At 32.0% G+C, this 23,534-nt stretch overlaps 2 protein-coding genes across 2 annotated transcripts; both read right to left on the bottom strand.

The window, feature by feature from the left end:
* Window positions 1-3,422: 3,422 nt before the first annotated feature.
* LOC120092215 (probable L-type lectin-domain containing receptor kinase S.5) lies at window positions 3,423-5,952 on the bottom strand. Its single transcript, XM_039050452.1, has one exon. The coding sequence runs from the start codon at window positions 5,603-5,605 to the stop codon at window positions 3,626-3,628; it is 1,980 nt and encodes a 659-aa protein (XP_038906380.1). The 5' UTR covers window positions 5,606-5,952; the 3' UTR covers window positions 3,423-3,625.
* A 16,325-nt stretch (window positions 5,953-22,277) lies between these two features.
* Window positions 22,278-23,059, bottom strand: LOC120090827. The gene has a single exon (XM_039048535.1). The coding sequence runs from the start codon at window positions 23,046-23,048 to the stop codon at window positions 22,278-22,280; it is 771 nt and encodes a 256-aa protein (XP_038904463.1). The 5' UTR covers window positions 23,049-23,059.
* Window positions 23,060-23,534: the final 475 nt, after the last annotated feature.

Below are 23,534 nucleotides of genomic sequence, written 5' to 3'. Positions count from 1 at the left end.
ACATTGAGTTGGAAAAATACATAAAAAAACATGGGAAAATTCCAATCTGATCAAAAAGGGGGAGAAGAAGCCGTTTTGTCAACATTCGGTATGATTTAGTAATGTGATTGGTGTCGTTGTCAGATCTACATTTTCAGTACGATGTCGTCTTTTCGCTGATGTTCGAAACGAATTTGTAGAATTGGCTAAGAGTCAATTGTTAGTAAGTTTATAAGTTTGTTCTTTTAGATTGCCATAAACATCATATATGCTAATTATTCCTTAATTCTTTTGTAGCCTCATTTTGTGCTTGATTTATCCGATCAACAATTTAATAATTTTATTGAATGTCAAATGCAAAACTCGTTCGAAGAATTTAGAGTAGATTTGTACAGACATTACAGGAAATGTAGCAAACCTCAGCAAACACGTACCAACCCGCTTAGCTGGCTTAAGAATAGACCAGAAGATTGGTATTTATGTTAACAATCAAATTAGGTGTGGTTACTTTATTATCTAGTTAGCTAATATGTTGCTATCCTGCAGTTATGGTAGCAAAGTAGTTATGTCTTACTAATGGCTTTATGATAATGAATTGTTGGCTATCTTGCAGTTATGGTAGCCAAATAACTGAATTTTGATGTGTTTTCTAGAGTTATTGTATGTTCGTGGATATTTATGAAATTTAAATGTTGTGTGAGGTGAGTTAAGATTGATTATACTTGTTTTGGAGTTCAACTTGGATTTTTTTTTGTTTGTGAAAGTTTATGAATTTTGAATGTTGTGTGGGATGTGTGGATGGTTGAGATGAGTTGTATGGAAGTTTATGAATTTTGAATGTTTGTGAAAGTTTATGAATTTATGATTTTTTTGTTTCTTGTGGAGTTCAACTTGTGAAAATTTATGAATTTATGAATTTTTTGTTTGTTTATGGAAGTTTATGAATTTTGAATATTGTATGGGGTGAGTTGAGATTAGTTATACTTGTTTTGGAGTTCAATTTGGAGTTTTTTTTTTTTTGTTTGTGGAAGTTTGTGAATTTTGAATGTTGTGTGGGATGTGTGGGATGGTTGAGATGAGTTGTATGGAAGTTTATGAATTTTGAATGTTTGTGGAAATTTATGAATTTATGATTTTTTTTGTTTCTTTTGGAGTTCAACTTATGATTTTTGTGTGTTTGTGGAGGTTTCAGGTTGAGAATATGTAGTCTTGGAAGTGTATTTGTTTTCTTCGTTTTGTAGGATTGTAAGATTCATCTAATGACTTTTGTTTGATTTTGAAAGTTTATGAATTTTGAATGTTGTTTGGGATAGATTGAGATTAGTTATTCTTTTACAGTTTAATTTGTGGTCTTTGTGTGTTTGTGGAGGTTTTAGGTTGATAACATGTAGTCTTGGAAGTGTGTTGATTTTCTTTGTTTTGTAAGATTGTTACTCATTTCTTTGTTTTGTAGAATTGTAGGATTTTCTTTGTTTTGTAGGATTTGTAGGATTCACCTTATTATTTTTGTTTGTTTTGTAAGATACTGTTTGAAGATGATGTTGGAAATGTTGTTGGAGATGCTGTGTTGGAGATCATGTATTGAAGATGTTGTGCTGGAGACGTTGTTGAGAGTTCTTTCTTCTATGTATTTGTGAAGGCATATTTCTTTTGTAGACAATTTTGTCAACTTTTCTCTATTTTGTGTAATAAAGAATACTATCGACTTTGTTAGTTTGTTTTGTTTCTTATGTGAATATTTTTTTAATTGCTTAATAATGTTATATATCTTAGGTTATTCAGATCAAATTTAAAAAATTAAAATTGTTTTTTTTTTAAAAAATACTATCTCCCGACGTAAAATGTCAGGAGTTTCTATATCTCCCAACGGCTGGTAAGCCGTCAGGAGTTCAAATTCATATTTTGAATTTCTGAAATTGAATTCCTAATGGCTTACTAGCCATCGAGAGCTTGAAGAACTCCCAATGATGTCTGTACATGCGTCGGGAGTTCCAAACTCTCGATGCCATATAACAAGCATCAGGAGTTTGTATAAACTCTCGACGGTGTGTGTTGCCGCGTCGGAAGTTGTGCTCCCAATGGATATATCTTGACCAAACTCCCGACGACTAGTTTATCGTGGGGAGTGGATCTCCCGAAGCATTTTTTTACCATTTCCCAGCGATTTGAAACGTCGGGAAAAGGATGTTTTCTTGTAGTGAAGCTCTTTGTGATTTTGGATTAAAGTTTGATAGTGTGTCCATATTTTGTGATAATACTAGTGCTATTAATTTGACTAAAAATCCTATACATCATTCTAGAAGGGAATTGCAAGAGTAGCTAGAGTAGATATGTCCATGGGAAGAGGTCGAAGACGACTTCTCCTTCCCTCCCCGCTCTCAATTATATTTTTCATCCCTGCAAAATTCTTCACAGAGATTGAATTTCCCACGAAAATTTTTATCCGTTTACTTTTTTTTCTTTTAATTTATTTTTTATTTAACATAATTTTAGTTTTATTCTCAACCAAACTTTGGATCACCTGTACAATTATCTCCCTATTTTTGTTATGAACCTTTTTTTTTTAAAAAAAACAATTAACTTGAGAACTTGTTTCCACAAATCTCTTCAGAATTACACCCCATGTGGCAAAAGGCAACATCCTTACATTAATTGTGTTCAAATCCGAATATCATACTATTGTTTATTGGAAAGGTAGAGAACAACTCTAACGTTTAGTAAGCAGAATTCCACTTTTTAAAATCAGGATTTTATTATCAAGGGAACTTTAAAACTTATCTGACATAGATTTTTTAATACCTTACATAAGTGTGAGATTTTTATATCTGATAGATGATCGGTAAAAATATAGATTAATTAATTAATAAATCAATATCAAGTATTCATTATTATTAATTTTAATTAATTATTAAATATAAATATATTATTTCGATTTAATAAATTTCAACTAATATATTTACCATTAATATTTTATGGTATCTTGACTATTTAATATAAATTATTATTGTTAATTATCAATATTTTAGTTAATTTATTTATTAATTTAATTATTTTTAGTAATTAGTTTAATTACGTTTAGTTAAAAAGTATTTACTTATTTTTTATTGTATTAACTAAATAATTAATTAACATAACAATAAATTATTTAACGTTAAGTTTAATTGATCTCTTGCATTTAATTAAGTAATTATTTACTTTTAGTTTTTATATACAAATTTTTGAATTAAACACAAATATTTGACTTTCATACATTAATTATCTTACACATCTAGACATAAATTATCTTAGACACTTAAAACTCAACTATTTAATATCTATATTCAGGAAATAAATAATATTTTACGATCCAAAAAATTCTAAGAGAAAAGGGAGAGACCTCCAATAATAACTACACCAAAAAGAGAACAAAATCTATTCAATCTAAACACTGTCTACCATAAACATTTAAGAGAAGAATAACAATCTTTTGTACATTTCTGGCATACACAAGTAATATAACCTATTGGATCTAAACACTGTCTACCATTAACATTTAAGATACATTTAGTTCCAAAAAAAAAAAATTAAAAAAATTAAATAGGTACACTTTCCTTTTACATTCTACAAATAAATAAAAAAACACCCCTTTGATGGAAAAAATCTATGATCATCTTCCAGAAAGTTCTGTGAATGGAACAAGTTGGCTGTCTTTAAGAGAGGTATCATTATCTTCTTTGAATGATGGTGGCATAGGAGGCCAAACAAATGAAGGCCTTTCATTAGGCAAAATTGGTGGATTTGCTTCTCCTTTGAGCACTGCCAAAACATTTCTCATACTTGGCCTTTGAAGTGGGTTTGGATGGCAACAACTCAATCCCAATTTCAGTAAATACTCTATTTCTTCTTCAACATATTGCCCTTCAATACTTTCATCAACAGCTTCAACAAGCTTGTCTTCTTTATGGAATTCCCATACCCAATGTGCTATACTCCCATCATAACTCCCTAAATCCAATGGATTCCCTGGCTTTCTCCCACATATTACCTCCAAAACCAATACTCCAAATGCATACACATCTGTTTCTGCTGTTGCTCTACTTGTTAAGAATATCTCTGGTGCCATATACCCCGGCGTCCCGGCTATCTCCCTCGTCGAATGATGCGTTTGTTCCGTTCGTCGCATCGTTCGAGCTAACCCGAAATCGCCTAACTTTGCTTCGAATTTCGAATCCAACATTATGTTTGATGACTTCACATCTCTATGTAGTACTGTTTTCTCACAACCATTGTGAAGATAATCTAATGCTTCGGCTACTCCACAGATTATGTTCTGTCTTGTTTCCCAGTTTGGGATAATTTCATTTCCACCAAGTTTATTGCCAAATATTAGCTTGTCTAAGCTACCATTTGGCATGAACTCATAAACAAGAAGAAGATCTCTTTTTTCATAACACCATCCTATTAATTTCACAAGGTTTTTGTGATGAAGGCTACCGATTGTTGCAACTTCTGCTATGAATTCTTGCTTCCCTTGACGTGAATCCTTTGAAATTCTCTTCACTGCTACTTCTCTGTTCATTAAATTTCCTTTGTAAACTGTTCCGAAACCGCCTTTCCCAAGGCCGTTCTTCGGGTCGAAATTGTTTGTGGCTTTCTTCAGTTCTTTGAATTCATATTTTTGAGCTCGTGGGGCTATGGAGAAATCTTGAAGTTGATGTTCTATGCCTTCGTATGCTTCTTCTGGATGATTTAATCTCCTCTTCCTTGTACAGAAATGGAAGATGATTCCGAAAACAGCCCCACAGATTAACAGAGCCCCAATTCCGGCGACTGTCAGCCAAATCCAGAGGCGGTTTTTTCTGTTGTTATCGCTGATATCAGTTCCGTTGAATTGCCATGATTTCACACAGTTTAACTGTGTGAAATTGCTGGTGGAAGCTGAGAATCCAACATAAACTTCATCTGGAAGAATTGAGAGATTTAATGGCTGAAAAATGACGCGGTTTTTCAACAGATCCTCTGTTTTGTTCGACATGGAAACAAAAACAGAGATGTTCTTCGTATCGTATTGAATCATGGCGAAAACAGATAACTCAGATGAAAGATTAACTCCAAATTCCGACATTCGCCTTTGTTCAATCGAAAAGACGCCGTTCAAATCCAAACCCACATGATTGCTATCAATATCTTCTGGGTAATTTTTCCTGGTGTCGAACTCAACCGCTATAATTTTAGCCTCTGGGGTTCCATTTGTGGCAGCATTAACAATTCCCAGCCACTGGCCATAGCTATCGGCGGGAGCTGAATGATTGGCGGCGAGAATGAAAGCCAACCCCTCGCCGCCGACCGGGGCAGTCTGTGGGCTGATGATGATTTCGAATGTAGTGTTGAAAGATGCGATTTTGTCTCTGTTTCTTATAAGAAACGGGTCTTTGTAAACGGCTCTGCCGGATTCATTGGTGATCGGAGCTCCTCTGACGTCCGGCGTGACTTGAATAGCGTTAAGAAAGATTCGAGCGTTGTTTTCAAGAATGAGCTCCTGGTTTTCGTCGGTGAAAAGTGGGAAGTTGAATTGCAGACACCGTACGGGGATGATGGCGCCGCCGAAGAAGGCGGCGACGGCGGCGAGGAGGAGGAATCTGATCATTGCTAAAGAAGAACTCAATGGGTCTCTGTTTTTTGTGTTTGAAACAATGAGAGGGATATTTACAGAGAATCCATTGGGTTTTGATATGGAAAGTCAAACAAAGAGAAGGATTTGAATCGTGATGTTCGAGGAAATTTGATAATTTTTTCATTGTTTATTCCAAATTGTGGAAAAAACTCGACACAAAAATCCATCTTCAAAAAGATGATGCAACAATAAGTGATGTATGTAATGTAAGAAAGTAAAATTAAAAAAATTTACAATGTAAGTTTAATTAAAATTTGGAGTGGAAATAAGTAAAAGTACTATGGTGAATAACTTTTGTTGGTTGAGTTACTATTTTACGGATATTTCTGGCTAGCTTCGAGTGTTCTTTTTGTTAAAGGGACCATTTTGTGTTTGGCGTCACTTTGGTTGGGTACGGTCGTTTCACTGTTGGTTTGAGGCTCATTTTTTAAAAAAGGACTTGCAGTTACTTTAGAGTGATTAATGTAGCTCATCCGTAACATTTGGTTTTAGGATAGATACATAATGAATCGATTAGTTCCTTTGATAGATCAATCGTAATAGGTCATAATTCCATAAATAATTAGATTGTTTTCTTTTTATCACGTTTACTTATAGTTATGAATCTATCACATTTATTGTCGTCATTACCGTAACAATAACGGTTCAGCATAATTTTGAGCACTAGCCATTCGTCTATCAATTTATGTACTAAGGACCAATAGGTCCATGGTTCAAGTCCACTATCCTCATTTGTACTAAAAAAAATTGGATCTAGGCCAATACGGGTACGGAACACGTTTAGAAGCCGTTCTAATTTCAAATCTTGTGCTTGGGGCCGTTACATCGCATTTGGTTTTTGAAAATTTAGCTTATAACACAAGATAATCTAAAATTTCTACCTATAAATTTATTTGTTTTGTTATTATCTTAAGAGGCAATTTTCTAATGTTACTACTTTCAGGTTTTTACTTCAATTGGATGAAATGAAATATAAATTAAATTTGACACAAATCACTTTGTCCCTATATTTCTTTATGACTTTTAAGAAAGTAAAAAAATTATCCATACATGTTTAAACAAAGTTTGAAGTAAAAGTAAAATATTTTTTAAAATGTAAAAGTAAAATATTTAAACTTTAGGTAACAAACTTTAAATCAATCAAAACTCTACTCACTATCATCTCACTTTGCCTATAAATTACCTTCTTTTAATTTTCTATAAAAACATCATCAAACCCATTGATGTTATCAAATCTATTGTTTTTTTTTTTCTCTTAATACTTTTAAACCTAAGAAAGTCTTTTTTTTAGAGCCTTTATTCAAAGTCAAACAATGAAAATATATTGGCATTTGGAAATTTATTTCTAGAAATGAGTTTAAATATGTAATCTACAACTTGATCCTTTTGGAAATATATGATTTTTATATTCCAAGTCTTTTCCTTTGACAATTATATATTGAAGTTTTGTGTCATAAAGCTATCTCAAGAAATTGACAATTATCTTTTATTAAAATGCAAATAAACGCTTAATTAGAAAAATTGTTTTGTCTGCACCATACTCTAACTGACAAAATTGGAAAAAAAGGCACAAATTCGATGTTGATTTCTTGGTCAACTTAATATATCAATTACAATATTTTTGCCTTAAAAAAATGTTACATTTCATTTCATATGTAATTGAAATAAAAATTGAACTCTAAATTTTAAACCATAGTTGTTAAGCATGTTTAGACGATAGTAGTACTAAGTTGGGTGACCACTTGAACAGTGCTCGTCTTGCATTTTTTTGAAAAGAAAAAAACTATAGACATTCTACTTACAATTTATTGTCCAAATTTATAGTCTTACATTGTGAGAGGATGATTCAAACTTCAAACTTTTTCATTTATATATATATATATATAGGTAATATGATTATACAACAACAAAGAGGATCCCACAGCTTGGGATCAAGACACCACAACAAATAAAGCACGAACAGAAACATGGCTCAGAAGGGCTAATAAGCCAGCAAAGCAATCTACAAAACCAAAAGACCGACACACAAACTAGAGAAACAAGAAAAGAACATAATCCATCCAGAGGAAAGAACACAAGAAACTAAGTCCGAACAAAACACATCCAACAAATTAAAAAGACCAAGAAGATCAACCCGCCAAGAAGTAGCACAAGCACGAACCATAGAGACAATAAGATTGAACAAAGCAGACGCCGTCCTCGGACGACCCCCATGAAATCGACAATTCCTCTCTTGCCAGATAAAATAAATAGAAGCACACCAGAAGACTCAAAATAACTTACTCTGAACTCCCTTACCAGACCCCATATGATACATCCAACTCAACTCCACGTCCCACCCAGCCATCCGATGAGATGAGCCTCTAAATCCACAATAAAAAAAAAAATGATTACGAGACTCCAACCCACCCACACACAAAAGACAAGTATCATCAGACAACTAATCCCACCTTCTCAACTAATCTCGAGTGCCTAATCTATCCTTTACAGCCAACCAAGCACAAAAAAAGTGTCGCGGGATATTACTCTAAACCAAACATGACGAGCCCAAGACACCTTAGGATGACAAGGACGCAAACTCTCCCATGCATTAGCGACAGAAAAATGCCCATTACAACTCGGAACCCAAACCCAATAATCCTCACCACTCACCCTCGGCCCTATAGCCTAAATTAAACCCCATAATTCAAACAGCTTCAAAGAATCAGTAGGCCAATACCACCTACCCTCCCCATCCAAGAAATAAAATAACTGAACCTTTCGACTACTAGCCGCATCATGCACAACCCTAACCCCATAAGACTCTAAGATGGAGCCCCCAGACAATCAAGGATCACACCAAACAAAACACTTCCTCCCATCTCCAACCACCCAACGAACCAACTGCTTAAACCTAAATCCTATATATTTTAATCCATTAAACAATGTTCAACTTATCAATAAATATTTTATTTATTGATTCATCGAAAAATATGTGATTAAATTTAAAGGAAGCATTAACTTAATTACTTATTTTAAATTTACCACTTAATTGGATGGAACTAACTATACTTAAGACTAAAATTAACTCAAGAATTAAAAAATTCTCTTCTTTCGGATTTTTATTTTTCAATTTAAAAATGTTAGTAACGTTAATAAATGGTTTTTAGATATTTTATTTTATAAAGTATGACTTTATATAGAGTTGAATTAGCAGAATTTCTTAGAGTTTGAATTAAACAAATCTACCTAAAAAAAATTAAAACAAGTAAACAAATCTATAGCTAAAAGAATTTATATGTATGAAATGTTGACGAAGCTTCTTAATTTTATATATCAATTAGGATATTAATTTCATCAATATTTCCACATTTCATGGTTTCCTATCGACATGTCCAATATATTGAAAAAGAAATTCATAAAAAAACAATTTATAAATAAAATGTAGAGTATTTATTTACTAATTTAAATATATTTTTATTTTATTTTTATAATTTTATTAGAAATAATATTCATCGACAACTACATTTTATCAATATTCATCGACATTTTATTAAATTGAAAATTGACATTTTTGTTGACATCAACATGTGAAACCTTGGTCCCACCCAAACCTAAGCTAAAATTTCTTCAATGAATTATTATTTTTAAACTTTTATAAGATGTGGTACCTTATTTGACATCAGGATCATTATCCTAATTAAATGTTATTGTCATAGGACTTTTTGGTAGGGGTGTTCAAAAAATCCAGCAACTCGACCAATCCGGACTATCGAACCCAAACCGCAAGGGTTAGGTTGGGTTAAAAATTTTAAAAAATATTAAATCCAGGTCGGGTCTCGGGTTACTCGATTTCAGGGTCGGGTCAACCCGACCTGATCAGAATATATATATAATATATATATATATATATTAAAGTAAGTTATTAGGTTGCGTCTGTGATTAGCGAGCTCGACTGTCGACTGCACTGCCCGAGCGAATCAACCGCACTGTCTTGAAACCCTTGTCGATTGAAACCCTCGTCGGATGCTGCCCTCTCGCATCGACTGTTGATCGAGTCGACTGCTCATCTCACCTCGTAAGCAGCGAGCCCGACTGCATTGCCTAAGCGACCGCATTGTCTTCAAACACTCGCCGATCGAAACCCTCGCCATCGACTTGAAACCCTCGCCGGAGCCACTTCTCTCGCCATCGACTGCCGATCGAGTCGTCTGCTTCCCTCAGACTGTCTCCGTCTCGTCAGATCCAGTCTCTACATCGCCTTGCCTCGCCTCGCCTACTACTCCAAGCTTCACGATCGACTCATCATTAGGGATATTTTCTTCAATAAAACAAGTAGATAACATAGAGACTCTATTTTCTTCAATACAACAAGTAGATAACATACAGAACAATTTGATTGAATGGCTTTCTTCAGTTTCTACTATTTACTGATATTGTTCTATAAGTGGAATTTCTACTATTTACTGATATTGTTCTATAAGTGGGATTCTTAATATATTAATTTTTGTTCAATCTCGCAGTGTCTTGAGAACAGTTAGATAGATTCTTCAAAATCGTCACAACGGACACGGAATCAGACACTGCTGAATCACCATTTTCAAACTTCCCCGTGAGTAAACTAATTTAATTAATCTTAGTGAGAAGCTAGATAGTGTTTGTTTATTGAGAAGCTAGATAGTGTTTTTTTATTAACAGTTAATTTTTATTGTGTAGTGTGTGCATATACCGTTTATTGAGAAGCTAGATAGTGTTTGTTTGTTATGAGTTAATCTTTATACAGTTAGATAGTGTTTGTTTGTTTTTTTCAATTGTATAGGTAGGTGTAATTAGTTATTTACTAGTTTCATTTATTTTATAGATAGACAACAGTAGTGGTAATACAAGTGGAACTGGTAATAATGAAATGCCTCCTCCTCCTCCCCCTCCTAATATTAGCCAAACTCCTACAAATATACCACCTCTACCTCCCAAGTCCAATCGAAAGAGACCTAATAAACCAACCTCGTCTGTGTGGGATCATTTCATAAAAATGGAAGCAAGTGGTCATGATGGAGCTAGGTGCAAGTATAACTATTGTGGTAAAAATTACGCATGTGATAGTAATACTTGTGGAACTAGTACTTTATGGAAGCACTTAAGAAATCAATGTAAAATGTACCCATATAAAGAAGAAGAAAAATGACAAACCACCCTAACTCTCGTACCTTCAAACGATGGAAAAGGAGTCAATGCTAGTAACTTTGTGACGACATTGTTTAGCCAACAAGCATGTAGACTAGCATGCGCTAAGATGATAATTATGAATGAGTTATCATTCAAATTTGTTGAGACGGAGGGTTTTAGACACTTTTGTAGTGTTTCGTGTCCTAAGTTTGATGTTCCATCGAAAGTCACAATCGCTAGAGATGTATATCAACTTTATCTTGAGGAGAAAAAAAAGTTGAAATCATTTATAGTTAAAAGCTCTCAAAGAGTTTGTCTTACAACCGATACATGGACTTCACTACAAAATGTGAACTACATGGTCATCATTGCATATTTTATTGATTCTGAATGGGTTTTGCAAAGAAGATTTTGAGTTTTTGTCAAGTTGCTAATCATAAGGGGGAGACTATTGGGAAGATGATTGAGAGTTATTTGTTAGAATGGGGGATTGAAATTTTTTTTCCATCACTGTTGATAATACAAGTTCTAATGATGTGGCTATTTCTTATGTTAAGAGAAGACTTAAAAGTTGGAAATCGGTGTTTTAGATGGAGAACTATTACGCGTGAGGTGTTGTGTCCACATTATTAATCTTATTGTGAATGATGGATTGAAAGATATGCATGATTCTATTGCTAGTGTTCGTAATGCTATGAGATATGTTCGATAATCACCTAGGAGAATGGAAAAGTTTAAAGCTTGCGTGAAACAAGAAAAAATTCAGTGTAAGGCTCTTGTTTGTTTAGATGTGGCAACTAGGTGGAATTCTACTTATTTAATGCTTGAACATGCAATTAAATTTGAGAAAGCTTTTAGAACTTTAGAAGAAGAGAAAGAAGACTCAGATTTTGTTGATTACTTCGAGGAAGATGATCGTGGAAATAAAAGATTAGGACCCCTAAGTACATCTGATTGGTTGACGGTAGGTGTGTTTATTAAGTTTTTAAAGAGGTTTTATGATACCACCACAATGATAAGTGGATCTTCATATGTGACTTCTAATGTTGGTTATAAGGAAATTAATAAAATTCAATTTGCTTTAAACAAATGGAACAACAATACCAACTCTATTCTAAGTATGATGGCTATGAATATGAAGACCAAGTTTAATAAGTATTGGGGTTTGCTTGAAAAAGTGAATAAATTATTGTTTCTGGCTATGGTCATTGATCCTCGATACAAGTTAAAGTATTTGAATTATTGTTTTTTCAATGTTTATGACAGTGATGTGGTTAAGGATATGGTTGAGAGTGTGAAATTATATTTGTATCGTCTATATGACTTTTACAAATCACATAACACTTCACTTCGAGGTAGTCATAGTATCAATGATTCTCAACAATAAAAAACTGTCAATATAAATGAAGATGATCATGGGGTGGACGAAGATATAGATGATCCGTGGATAACTTTTAAGAGGTTGAGAGAAGAAGAAAGTTCTTTGAAAGTGGAGAATGATTTGTCTTCTTATTTGTCTGACAAGGTTATAGAAGATAAAGATGATTTTGAGATATTGTATTGGTGGAAGATGAATGGCTACAAATATCCCATTTTATCAAAAATTGTTCGAGATGTTTTGGCAGGCCGATATCTACAGTCGCTTCTGAATCTGTGTTTAGTACAGGAGGGAGGATTCTTGATTCCTTTCGAAGTTCTTTGACTCCAAAAACAATGGAGGTCTTGATATGTACACAAAATTGGATTTGTGGCGGCTTAGTGTACTAGATCTCCATCCACAACTTGAAGAGTTAGAGACTTAATATTGAATTAGGTAATTAAATAAATTTTTTATTGTACATATCTAACCTGTTTAATGCTCATAATTAATATATTTAATTTTGCAGAATTGTTTTGTAGAGAGTCCATCCTCATTTGTTGTTTTGAAATAAGGAATTGAATTTGGAGCATAATAATGATTTTAGTGGTAAGTTTTACTACATAAGATCAAATATTATTATTACTTATAAATGATCCTATTGATTTATAATTTTTTCAGGAATTGAGAAGTGAAGAGACCAAAGAATCAAAGATGAAAAAGAAAACTCACTCAAGTCATTCTTCATGCTCATGGTGCTTTTGAATGATTAGGAATTTTATGTAACAAACCAATAGTTATTATTAAACTTGGACTTTTTATTGAACTTGGAATGATTATTATTGAACTTGTCTTTGAGTAGAGATTTTGAACTTGAACATTTGAATTGAATTATTTGAGGAAGTTTCTTTTGAAGTTTATATTGAATTTATGGTGGTTATTTTAATGTCAAAGCTAAAATTTCACAAAGATTACATGTTTTTTATATTAAATTTTTATTAATTGATTTGATATAATATATTTAGAATTAGTTCACTTTTTTAAATATGAAGGTTTATTGATCCATAAAAATCAAATCCTTCAATAGAGAATAAGAAGAGAATGACTAAGGAAGTAACGGAAAAAACAGTCAAATTAAGAAGAAAAAAAAAAACCGGTGACCCAACCCGGCCCAACCGGAAATTTTGGGTTGGGTTGGGTTGGGTTGACCCTCCAAAAAAGAATTAATAGAGTTCATTATTAGCCAACCCGAATTTTTGGGTTGGTCCACAAAAATCTTTCAACCCGGCCCAACCCGGACTATGTACACCCCTATTTTTTGGTGCATATAGAAAAGTTGAACAAGTACAAAATGAAAGAGGAAATTTCATAGAACTATCATAGTTGAAGTAACATAAACACCAACCTAATGAATTTAATTTCATTAACAACCAAATTGAAAGTGAATTAATACAAGATTTTTCAAATAGCTGGTCTAATGAAAATTTAGGTGGTAATTACACTATGAAAGCAGAGAATTTCATAAAAAACTTGTATTACATGTTTATCGCTGAAATGTGTTTCATATTTAGAAATTGGATCTCAATTTAAAGAATTGTTCAATCGTATTTGACAATATACATTTACAAACCATAAAATGGTTGTAGCTTGTTCAGATATACGACCTTGTTCCATTCTCCTGATTTTTGTAGGCTCATGACACGTGCTAGCGAATACTTAATTACAATATTATTTAAAAGAATTTTTTCGTAGTGGCAAGAACTTTCCTGATGTGTCATCATATATATTTATTAATTCAATAAGCATAAAACAAAATTCAAAGGGTCTTTTGACCTCAAATACCATATATAATATGACTGAACAAAAACTCACTTTAAAAGGTAAATTAAAAGGCAAAAGAAACTTCTTAAGCTTGTGTTTCTACATGGATGTATAGATGTGCATTTTTCACCCAATTTCTTATTAACCTTTTTATTCCAAGTTGAGAAAATGAAACATAACATAATTTTAACAATCAACATCAACTTCATTAATTAGGGTTTTATCCACACATGAAGCCATGTGAGTAAGACTTTATACTATATTTTGAATCTAATAAAAATTTTAGCACATCATCATAAATCACCAGTATTAATAATTAAACACCAATTTGATCTACTAATTGAACATTTCAACCTCTAAAAACACATGTTTGTGTAATTTCCAATTTATTTAGTGTATTTACCGTTAGCTTTATGAGCTTCAATCATATCATATGTTTTGATAATAACAAATGTTTATTCACTAATGATTTTAATGTTTTAAAGTGTCCATAGTATAGAATTCGGAGAGACGATTTCAAAGCATTTTGAATCACTTAAATTGGATATCAAACAAAGAAATTATGATTAAAATAAGATTTGAAAGAAAGATTTGATATGGTCGATGATGTGGAAGTGATGTGTCAAGTGTAGACCATCACTAAGATGACCTATGACAGTTTGTTGAAGAGAGATGAAAGAAAAAGAAAAAGAAATGGAGAAATGTGGAATCCCTCATAATCAAATGAGATTTCAACACATGGCATCTCAAATTTTTTAATAATAATAAAAAAAAGAAGATATAAAAAAAAGGTGAATCCCTTCCAAAATATCATTTTCAATATTTTCCTTCCTAAATTTAATATCTACCATTTTCTCTCCCTATTTAATCTCAACCATTCATTCCCTTTATCCTATATTCAATAGTTGACGCTAAACCCTTCATTTTTTTATTTTTATTTTTTTTTATAATTAGTCATTCATTCATCCTTGTAGCCACCTTCTTAAGAAAACAAGAAAAAAAAATCACAGTACCCCCATTCCTCCATTGTTCCATCCTTCAAGTGTCCAGAAGCTCAAAATTCCCTCATTGTTTTCAATTTGAGAGAAAAATTGTTGAAATGTTGTGGAGCAAAACTTGTTAATCTTACCTATTTAGAGGTGATTTTTTTATGTTAGTTTTTTTTTATTAGGATTTTGTATTAAGTTGCGGGTGCACCTTGGGTTGAGAAAAAAAGTAATTGATTGGTTAGATCCTAAACCAATGAAAATGATTTAGGTTTCTCTTTAATCTAGGTGAAAAAAAGAGGGTTGTGTAGGTTTTGTTCTCACCTGCAAGAGAATAAAATAACCGAGGAGTCTTGAAGAGTGGACATAGGCACATTGTCGAACTACTATAAATTCATGTCTTCTTTTCCCTAGACTCTTTACTTCTGCACTTAGTTTATTTCTAATTTTTAGATTGCATGTTAGGATTATTTTGTTGATTTGAATAATTGTGATATATGTTACTAACTTGAATTGGTGCTTGATGCTATTAAATTTTCTTAAATTAAAATTTAAGTTTAGTTTTCATGTTTAGAATTTTAAAATTAAAATTGGTAGATAACTCTATTAATCCCCCTCTAGTGTTGTCATTAGATCCTATAATAACCTCCACTTATCTCTACATTGAATTATATTGTCTACTTTTCGGTAGGAGATTCAAATATTTGACTTATTGATTGTTGGTGTACATGTTTTATACTACAATTGAGCTATGTTCACGTTGATCTAAAGATTTTCATGCCAATCTATTTAAAATGTGCAATTCAGTATCTTATTTGTAATTGGAATAATGAGTACTTACAATAAAATGACAAGCACAAGTATATACACAACTATATACAAAGCAGATCGTAGGAAATTACGTTTTCTTAGTTCAATAAATGGGGTGTGAGATTCAAATCTCTGACTTATCGTTAAGGGTACAAGTCTTAACTAATAGAGTTATGATCTAATTGACTACATGATAAAGCAGGTTCGAGGATTAGATCAAGTCCATACACCAAAATAAATAAGAAAAATTCTTCTCCTAAAAAGTTGAGAGAAACTCCTTTTATTTTTGAAAATTAAGTCTATTTTCTCTCCATTTCTTACGATGACTTACATATTTCTTAAATGCAATGGTTGAATACTTAGTCAAACTCTAAAACAAAAACAACTTTTTAAAAACTACTCTTTTAGTTCTCAAAATTTGACTAGTTTTTTAAACCATTGATAAAAAATAAATAACAGAATTAATTTTTAAAAATCAAAATCAAAATTAAAAGTAAAATAATTCCCAAATGAGATCTTAATAATTGTCCCTTTTTTTTTTTTGTTTCATGTTAACTCTTCAAAACATAAATAAAGTCACTTTTTCACTTGCCTGACTTAGTATAATGCATGTTAAATAGTAACTATAGCATAAAGAAAAATATGAAGTGTTGGCTAAAATTTGTAATTTTCATAATAAAAATTTGAATTTTTATTTAAAATGTTAGAGATTAAAACAAGAAACAAATACATTTCTTTTTAATTATAGAAAAAATAATATATAACAAGATAAGAAAAAGAAAATTAAAAAATTTAATTTAAACCTTAAACTTTGAAATTATATCAATTACAAACTAACGATTATATCAAGTTAAACCTTTTAACTTTTATAAATTTATCAATTTAGACCTTTCAAAAATTTTGATTCTAAACCATTAATGCATAACTTTCGATGCCTGTGTTTGTAACTTTTTCTATATGGCTTTATTTAAGATAATATCTTAAAAAAATATCATTAAATAGACCAATCAAATGCTAGATAATTTTCTACCAAACTATCCTTTTGGTCCTTTAATAACTGAATTTCAAGGATCCTATTATTGTATAGTTGAAACCTTATAAACCTTGATAGAGCTTAATTGGAATTAATTAGTCGTGACTAAATAAAAATAAAAAAATTTATACCATGCATACAATATAAAAATTAATGATACTTAAAATAAGAGAAACAAATGGTTGTCAATCGAGCATAGCTCAATTGGCATATGAGTGTACTAAAAACCATAAGAACTTTGGTTTCAAATCCCCTGATCCATGATACTAAAAAGAGTGAGAGACAAATGGTTGGAAACTTAACTACAACAAAAAAAGGGTTTTCATGACTCTAAAAAAATGTCATTACTACTTCTCGTGACTCTTTTTTAGTCATTGAATCCAACATCCAGAAAAGTACATAGATGACACATGAAAAATGTGCCATAATCCTTTGTTTCATGACTTTCAAATTCAATTAACAACAATCATTTAGTGATATTAATTATCTATCATGGTAACATTTTCTATAACAATTTATTATTTTCAATAAATGGTTCGAAAGTTGACTTTTTCTTCAACTAAACATTTACCTTGATGGTGAAAATATGTCACATAATTACTTACATTGACATTCATTTATAATCATTGAAGGTTGATTAATGACAATATTCCGATGTCATAAAAGATACATTTCATGACATATATGAAATGTCAAAAAAATGCTTATAATGATGGATAATTATTTGTTTCATCCCTATCATTACACCTAGGTTTCCTCCAATTTTGACACAAGATACATACAAACATAAATATAAACTTTCATATATAACAAGGTTGGTATAAACTATGTGAACTTTCATATATAACAAGATTGGTATCGTTTATACAAATAAACTATGTACAAGGAAATTAGTAATCAAACTTTGGTAAGTTATTTACAAAGGAACTAAATACAATAAGTGTTGCAAAAAAAATTTGACATTATCCAAACAAAAAAAAAAAAAACAACCCAACTAGTAACTAAACTTTGGTCAATTTTTTTGTATACATAACTTGCTAGGCGGTTTTTTTCACTTCAATAGATTTGCGCAAGGCCTATTAAAAAAAATATTCATTTTAAAATTCAACTTATGACAAAGATAACTAAGACATACTTTCAAATATTAAGAATATACTTTCAAATATTAAGAATATACTTTCAAACTCTTATCAAATCACAATAGTCAAACTTAAATTTTGGAAGGGGTATGGAGACTACTTACAATTCTTGATCCAAATTTCATTTCCTCGAACAAACATCAACTTTCTTAAAGTCTACACAATCAAATATAAAATTTATATATATTAGAATTCAATTCGAAAACCTTAAATCAAAATTGGGGGTGTTTACAAGAGGGATATTATTACCCAAAAAAAGTCACCATAAATCTTACCCAAACACTTTGAATAAGTCCAAAACTATAAAAAAAAAAAAATACTATATATAAAAAGTTTAAGGCAAAGACTACGAGAAACCTAACTTATAACATAAAAAGCTCAATGGAAACAATAAATGAATATAAAAATATTGGTGTTGCAAAAATATCTTGTTTCATAATCAATCTATCATCAAAGCATTTCATGGAAGACAAGAAAAGGCTTCGAGAGCAAATTTTTATAAAATAACTCGAAATGTAATTGTTGCCCGGTAAGGTAGATATTAATATTATATCATCAGAAAATACTTAGCAACCATTTACTAGAGTGCCAAGGGAAAAAATATATAAAAAAATCCCAGTGTTTGTGACTTAGCTTTTATTTTTAATTAATTAAATATCAAATATTAAATTAATCAAACACCTAATTTTCAATATGAATCTTATTCATGTAATTAATATTTAAATCAACATTTAAATATTATACACTTTCAAATTTCGTTTAATTTCAATAAATCAAACGTTAATTATAATTATGCAAACACTAATTTGATTTTTAACTAATTTAAACTCAAAAAACCCTAATTTCAATTTGAACATTTTCAAATTGAATTTCACTTTGAACAATTAAAATTGATATCATTACAAATCCATTCAATTTAATAATTTAAGGTGTTCATGTTTTACAAGCTAGTAGAGGGACCTTATGGACCTACAGATCATGAACTCCAACGATTATGATTAATTGGCTAAATTCTTTAGACTGAATTAATCAGTATTCATTAACTATCGAGTCACACCACTATAGTTTGATAGTTGCACTCTCCTCACTGTAAATATATTTGTGTTCACACGATATAACCATAACTAATAAGTCGACCCTTCACAGGTTGTTCGTAATACCAATTGGGTCAATGTGTTGTTTTACCCTCGATATTATGTCTTGTTTCTTAAGTTTCAATTGATCATTTAATAAACAATTAGTTTATGATCCAATCACTAAACCGGATCCCTCTCGAGCCAGTGAGAGGGTGAGGCCCCTTGTTCAAGACTTGGATATAGTACTTAAGAGAACAACCTTTCTCCTATCCCTAAATCGGGTAGGCATGAACTTTGTCTTGCACCCTATGTCCCCAGCTATCTACTCGGTCTTACCCCTGAAATAGGAGGTTTATTGAGTCGTCGTTGTTAAGCCAACCCTCACCTATGCAAATCTAAGGATAATCCCGAATAAACAGGAGTTCATAATTAGCTTAGGATTAAGATCGAGTTGCCTAGGTCATCTAAGTGAAATAGTTAGTCTTAAACAGTAAACAACATTGTAAAGTAAGAGTGACTTATTTCTTGGTCCGATCTTATGCAAACTTATTGCATAGGACGACCCCACTCCTCATGTCAATACATGAACGAATCTGGATCACTTCGTTGTAGTATCTTTACAACAACTTGTAATAGCTACAGAGTAGGCCGCATCCAATAGTGTTACCAGAATAAGATACCCAACCTTAATCATGTACTATAGACCGTTTTGACTATTTACTCAAACTTGATCCATCTTTATGTCTCTACATATATATAATCTTCTCCAAATAAACTTGTGAACTACCACAAGGCCTTCCTTACTATCCTCTTGGTGCCTTGGATTGAGTTGTGGGACTCAAAATAAGCTTAGATTAAGGAAATTTGGAGGAAATAACACTAGTTTACAACAACCTGAAGAACTCTTCTTCAAGAGAGATTTTCAGCCAAAATCAACCCTTTTGCATGCCCAATTCCATTTAGATTCTTCAGTATATATTGCATGACAATCATGCAAAAGCCATTGCTGCATGAATTGCAGCTCATGCTTGGATTAATGACCGAAAATTATGGTGGAATGTGTGTAAGCTTCTTGTATTAATGACTCCATTTCTTTTTCAAAATTAATTTTCTTTTCAAAAATAAAATTTTATTACTAATTTTATAAAATTAATTCAATAATTATATTATATAATAAAATTAATAATAAATAATTAATTAAATAATTTAATTAATTTTAAATTAAATTTATTACCAATTCCACTTTCATGAATCCCTATTCATGAATTTAATATTTAAATCATATTTAAATATTAATTGATTCTTCAATTTCGTTTAATTCCAAATTAAATGCGTAATTATATCACATATAATTACTAATTTCCTTAATTCCAATTTGAACGTTTCAAATTAACTTATCACGCTACTAGCTAATCCATTTATGAGCTAGTAGGGGGACCTTATGGACCTACAGATCATGGGCTCCAACGATCCAAGATTAATTGACTAAACTTTTTACACCGAATTAACCCCCATTCTTTAACTACTGGGTCAATCCACTAAAACCCAAAGTTGCACTCCTCTCACTATGTAGATATATTGTGTCTACACGATATAACCATGATTAGTAAGTTAGCCCTTCACAGGTTGTTCATAATAACAGGTAGGTCAAATGGTTGTTTTACCCCCGAGATTACCTTTTGTTTCTTAAGTTCTATTGATCCTTTAATAAACAATTTGTTTGTGATCCAATCATCAAACCAAGTCCCTCTCAGGTCAAAGAGAGGGTGGAGCCCCTTGTTCAAGACTTGGAGTCAACACTTAAGGAAGAACCTCTCTACTATTCCTGAAAATGGGTAGGAGTGAATTCCATCTTGCACCCTATGTCCCCAGCTATCTACCAAGTCTTACTCCAAATGGGAGGTTTATTGAGCCGGCGTTGTTGAGTCAACCCTCACCTATGCAAATCTAAGGAAATCCCGAATAAACAGGAGTTCATAATCAGCTCAGGATTAAGGTCAAGTTAGTTAGGTCATCGCTTTGAAATAGTCAGTCTTAAACAGTAAATAGCATTATAAAGTAAGAGTGACTTATTTCATGGCCGATCTTGTACAAACTCATTGCATAGGACGCCCCCACTCTTCATGTCATTACATGTACGAATCAGGATCACATCGTCTGTAGCACTTTACAACTCTTTGTAACAACTATAGAATAGGCCGCATCCAATAGTGTTACCAGAATAAGGCACTCAACCTTATTCATATACTATAGATCATTTTGACTATTTACTTGAACCTGATCCACTTTTATGTCTCTACATAAAGTTCAAGTATTCATGTAATAGTCATGGATCTTTTCGTTTAATGAATTTATTTCTAAAACGAAATAAGCAATTTATATGTTCAATAACAACTTATTGAATTTTCAGAATAAGTTTATTATTTACAAACCACGAGTTTTAGTATATATATATATATATATATACATACATACATACATACATACATACATACATACATACATACAAAGTAAAACCCTAATATTTATTAACGTTAAAGAGCTATCATTATTTAATGACTATTAATTTTAGTCATAAATTGATGACAATAAAAAAAATCCAAATGGTTGAAAATTTCGAAATTTTCCGTCTTTCCGTGGCAAAATCGTGTCTTTGTTGTTTTTCTACATTTAATGACTGTTATTTTCAATCATTAATTAAGGACACCAAAAAATTGTCATAAATTTTTTAAAATAAGAAAAATTCTGTTTTTTCTCGCTAAAAATGCGAATTTTTGGTTTTAATGACTCTTTTTTCTCTCCTCTCTCCAAATTTGTTACTCTTCATGTGTCATGGAATGTCTATTTTATTGTAGTGAAATCATAAATATCAAATTTAAAAATTTAAAACCATAATCAAACATCTTATATGTTCAAACTCTATGAAGAAAATTTGCAATTTAACCACAATTAATTTATGGGTGTGTAGTCCATTTCATTCCTCCTCTCTCTACCACATCTAAAGAAAACATAATTGCATAATTTGCATATCCAAATAAACCAACTTTATGTAATCACAAAACATTTTTCCATAAGATATCGAATAAGGTTTAGAGAGTTCAAATTGAAAATTTTTAAACCACCGACTTTAATCCAAACAATTACACAACTTTAAATAGTAATTAATCAAAACTTCTTAAAACCCAATAACATATATACATATGTACTCAATACATATAAAAATCATGTAATATATATATATATATATATGTATGTATGTATATGTATGTATGTATAATTCATGGTGCAAGAGAGCTCAAGTTAACGGACGCCATCATCTTGGCCATCTCATTCACAATCTGCATCTGCATTTGAAGCTCATGTAGCTCTGCCTGCGCCTTCAGAAACGGATCCTCCACCACCACCACTGGCGGATTCACCGCTGGCACTCCGCCATTGACGACACCATACCCTGCAGGAGAAACACTGTCGTAATCCCCCTCCCTGACTGCCACAAACTCCGCGTACCGATCATTTCTCACGCTTCCAACCGGGGACGCAGTCGGGGCCGTGGCGCAGTAGGTATGAACGTGGAAGTTACAAGTGGAACAACTATAACTCCAGTATCGAGAGTCGAGGGCACGACGACACAAGTTACATATAATAGAGGGAGGTGAAAAGACTAAAGAGAGGCTATGGCGATGGGAATTGAGGTTGAGTTGTTCGGGTAAGAGAGCACAATCGACATGAAGGTCCAGATCGCAAGGGATGCAGGAGAAGCAAAAGGCGGTGCCAGTGGCACCGCAAGCGTTGCAGAGGAAGGAGCCATCAGGGTATGTCGGAGAAGGGAGGAGGGTGAGGTGGTGAGAAGGGTGGGAAGGGTGGCGGAGCGAGCGGGGCGCAGTGGCGCAAGCTTTGTGGAGGAAGAACTCACAGCTCCGACAACCGTAAACGAGGCCGTGGCAGAAAGATTCGCAGCCGGAGCAACGGAATTGTTGGTTGGTTTGATCTTCTTGGATTTGGTAGAGTTTCAAGTCATGGGGGTGGCTGAAATGTTTGTATTCCTCCATTTTTTTTTTCTTTTTGGTTGTGGTTTTGTTTCTTGTTTGTGAATTTAGGGTTAATATTATGAGTTGAATAATGGACTGAATCCAAAGACGAGATTAGAGGGAGTTGAATATGATATGTGTATATATATCTATATTATTCTCCAATAAGAAGTAATGGGTTGTTTTTCTAATTTCTTGTAGAGGGTGTTTACTTGGAGGAAGCTTCTTGGAAGTTGCTTGATTATTTTGATTATTTTTGAATTTTTTATTTATAAGTTCAACAATTAGTGAAGTTGATGGAGAAAATATTTAACCTAGATGGAGGATAACATATACGTATACATTAACTCATTCAACTATGTTTAGGATGATATGAATTATTTTGATTTGACCATCGACTTTAGATTAACAAACAATTTTAATCAACCACAACTTCAAAACGTAGATTATGGTGATTGCTAAATTAATATTAATTTTTTATCATTTAGCTATAATAACTCAATTATT

This window comes from Benincasa hispida, chromosome 11, assembly GCF_009727055.1.
Source record: "Benincasa hispida cultivar B227 chromosome 11, ASM972705v1, whole genome shotgun sequence".
In the NCBI taxonomy this organism is placed as follows: Eukaryota; Viridiplantae; Streptophyta; class Magnoliopsida; order Cucurbitales; family Cucurbitaceae; genus Benincasa; species Benincasa hispida.
The sequence above is the reverse complement of the archived record's forward strand: the minus strand, read 5'-3'. Positions and strand labels throughout refer to the sequence as shown.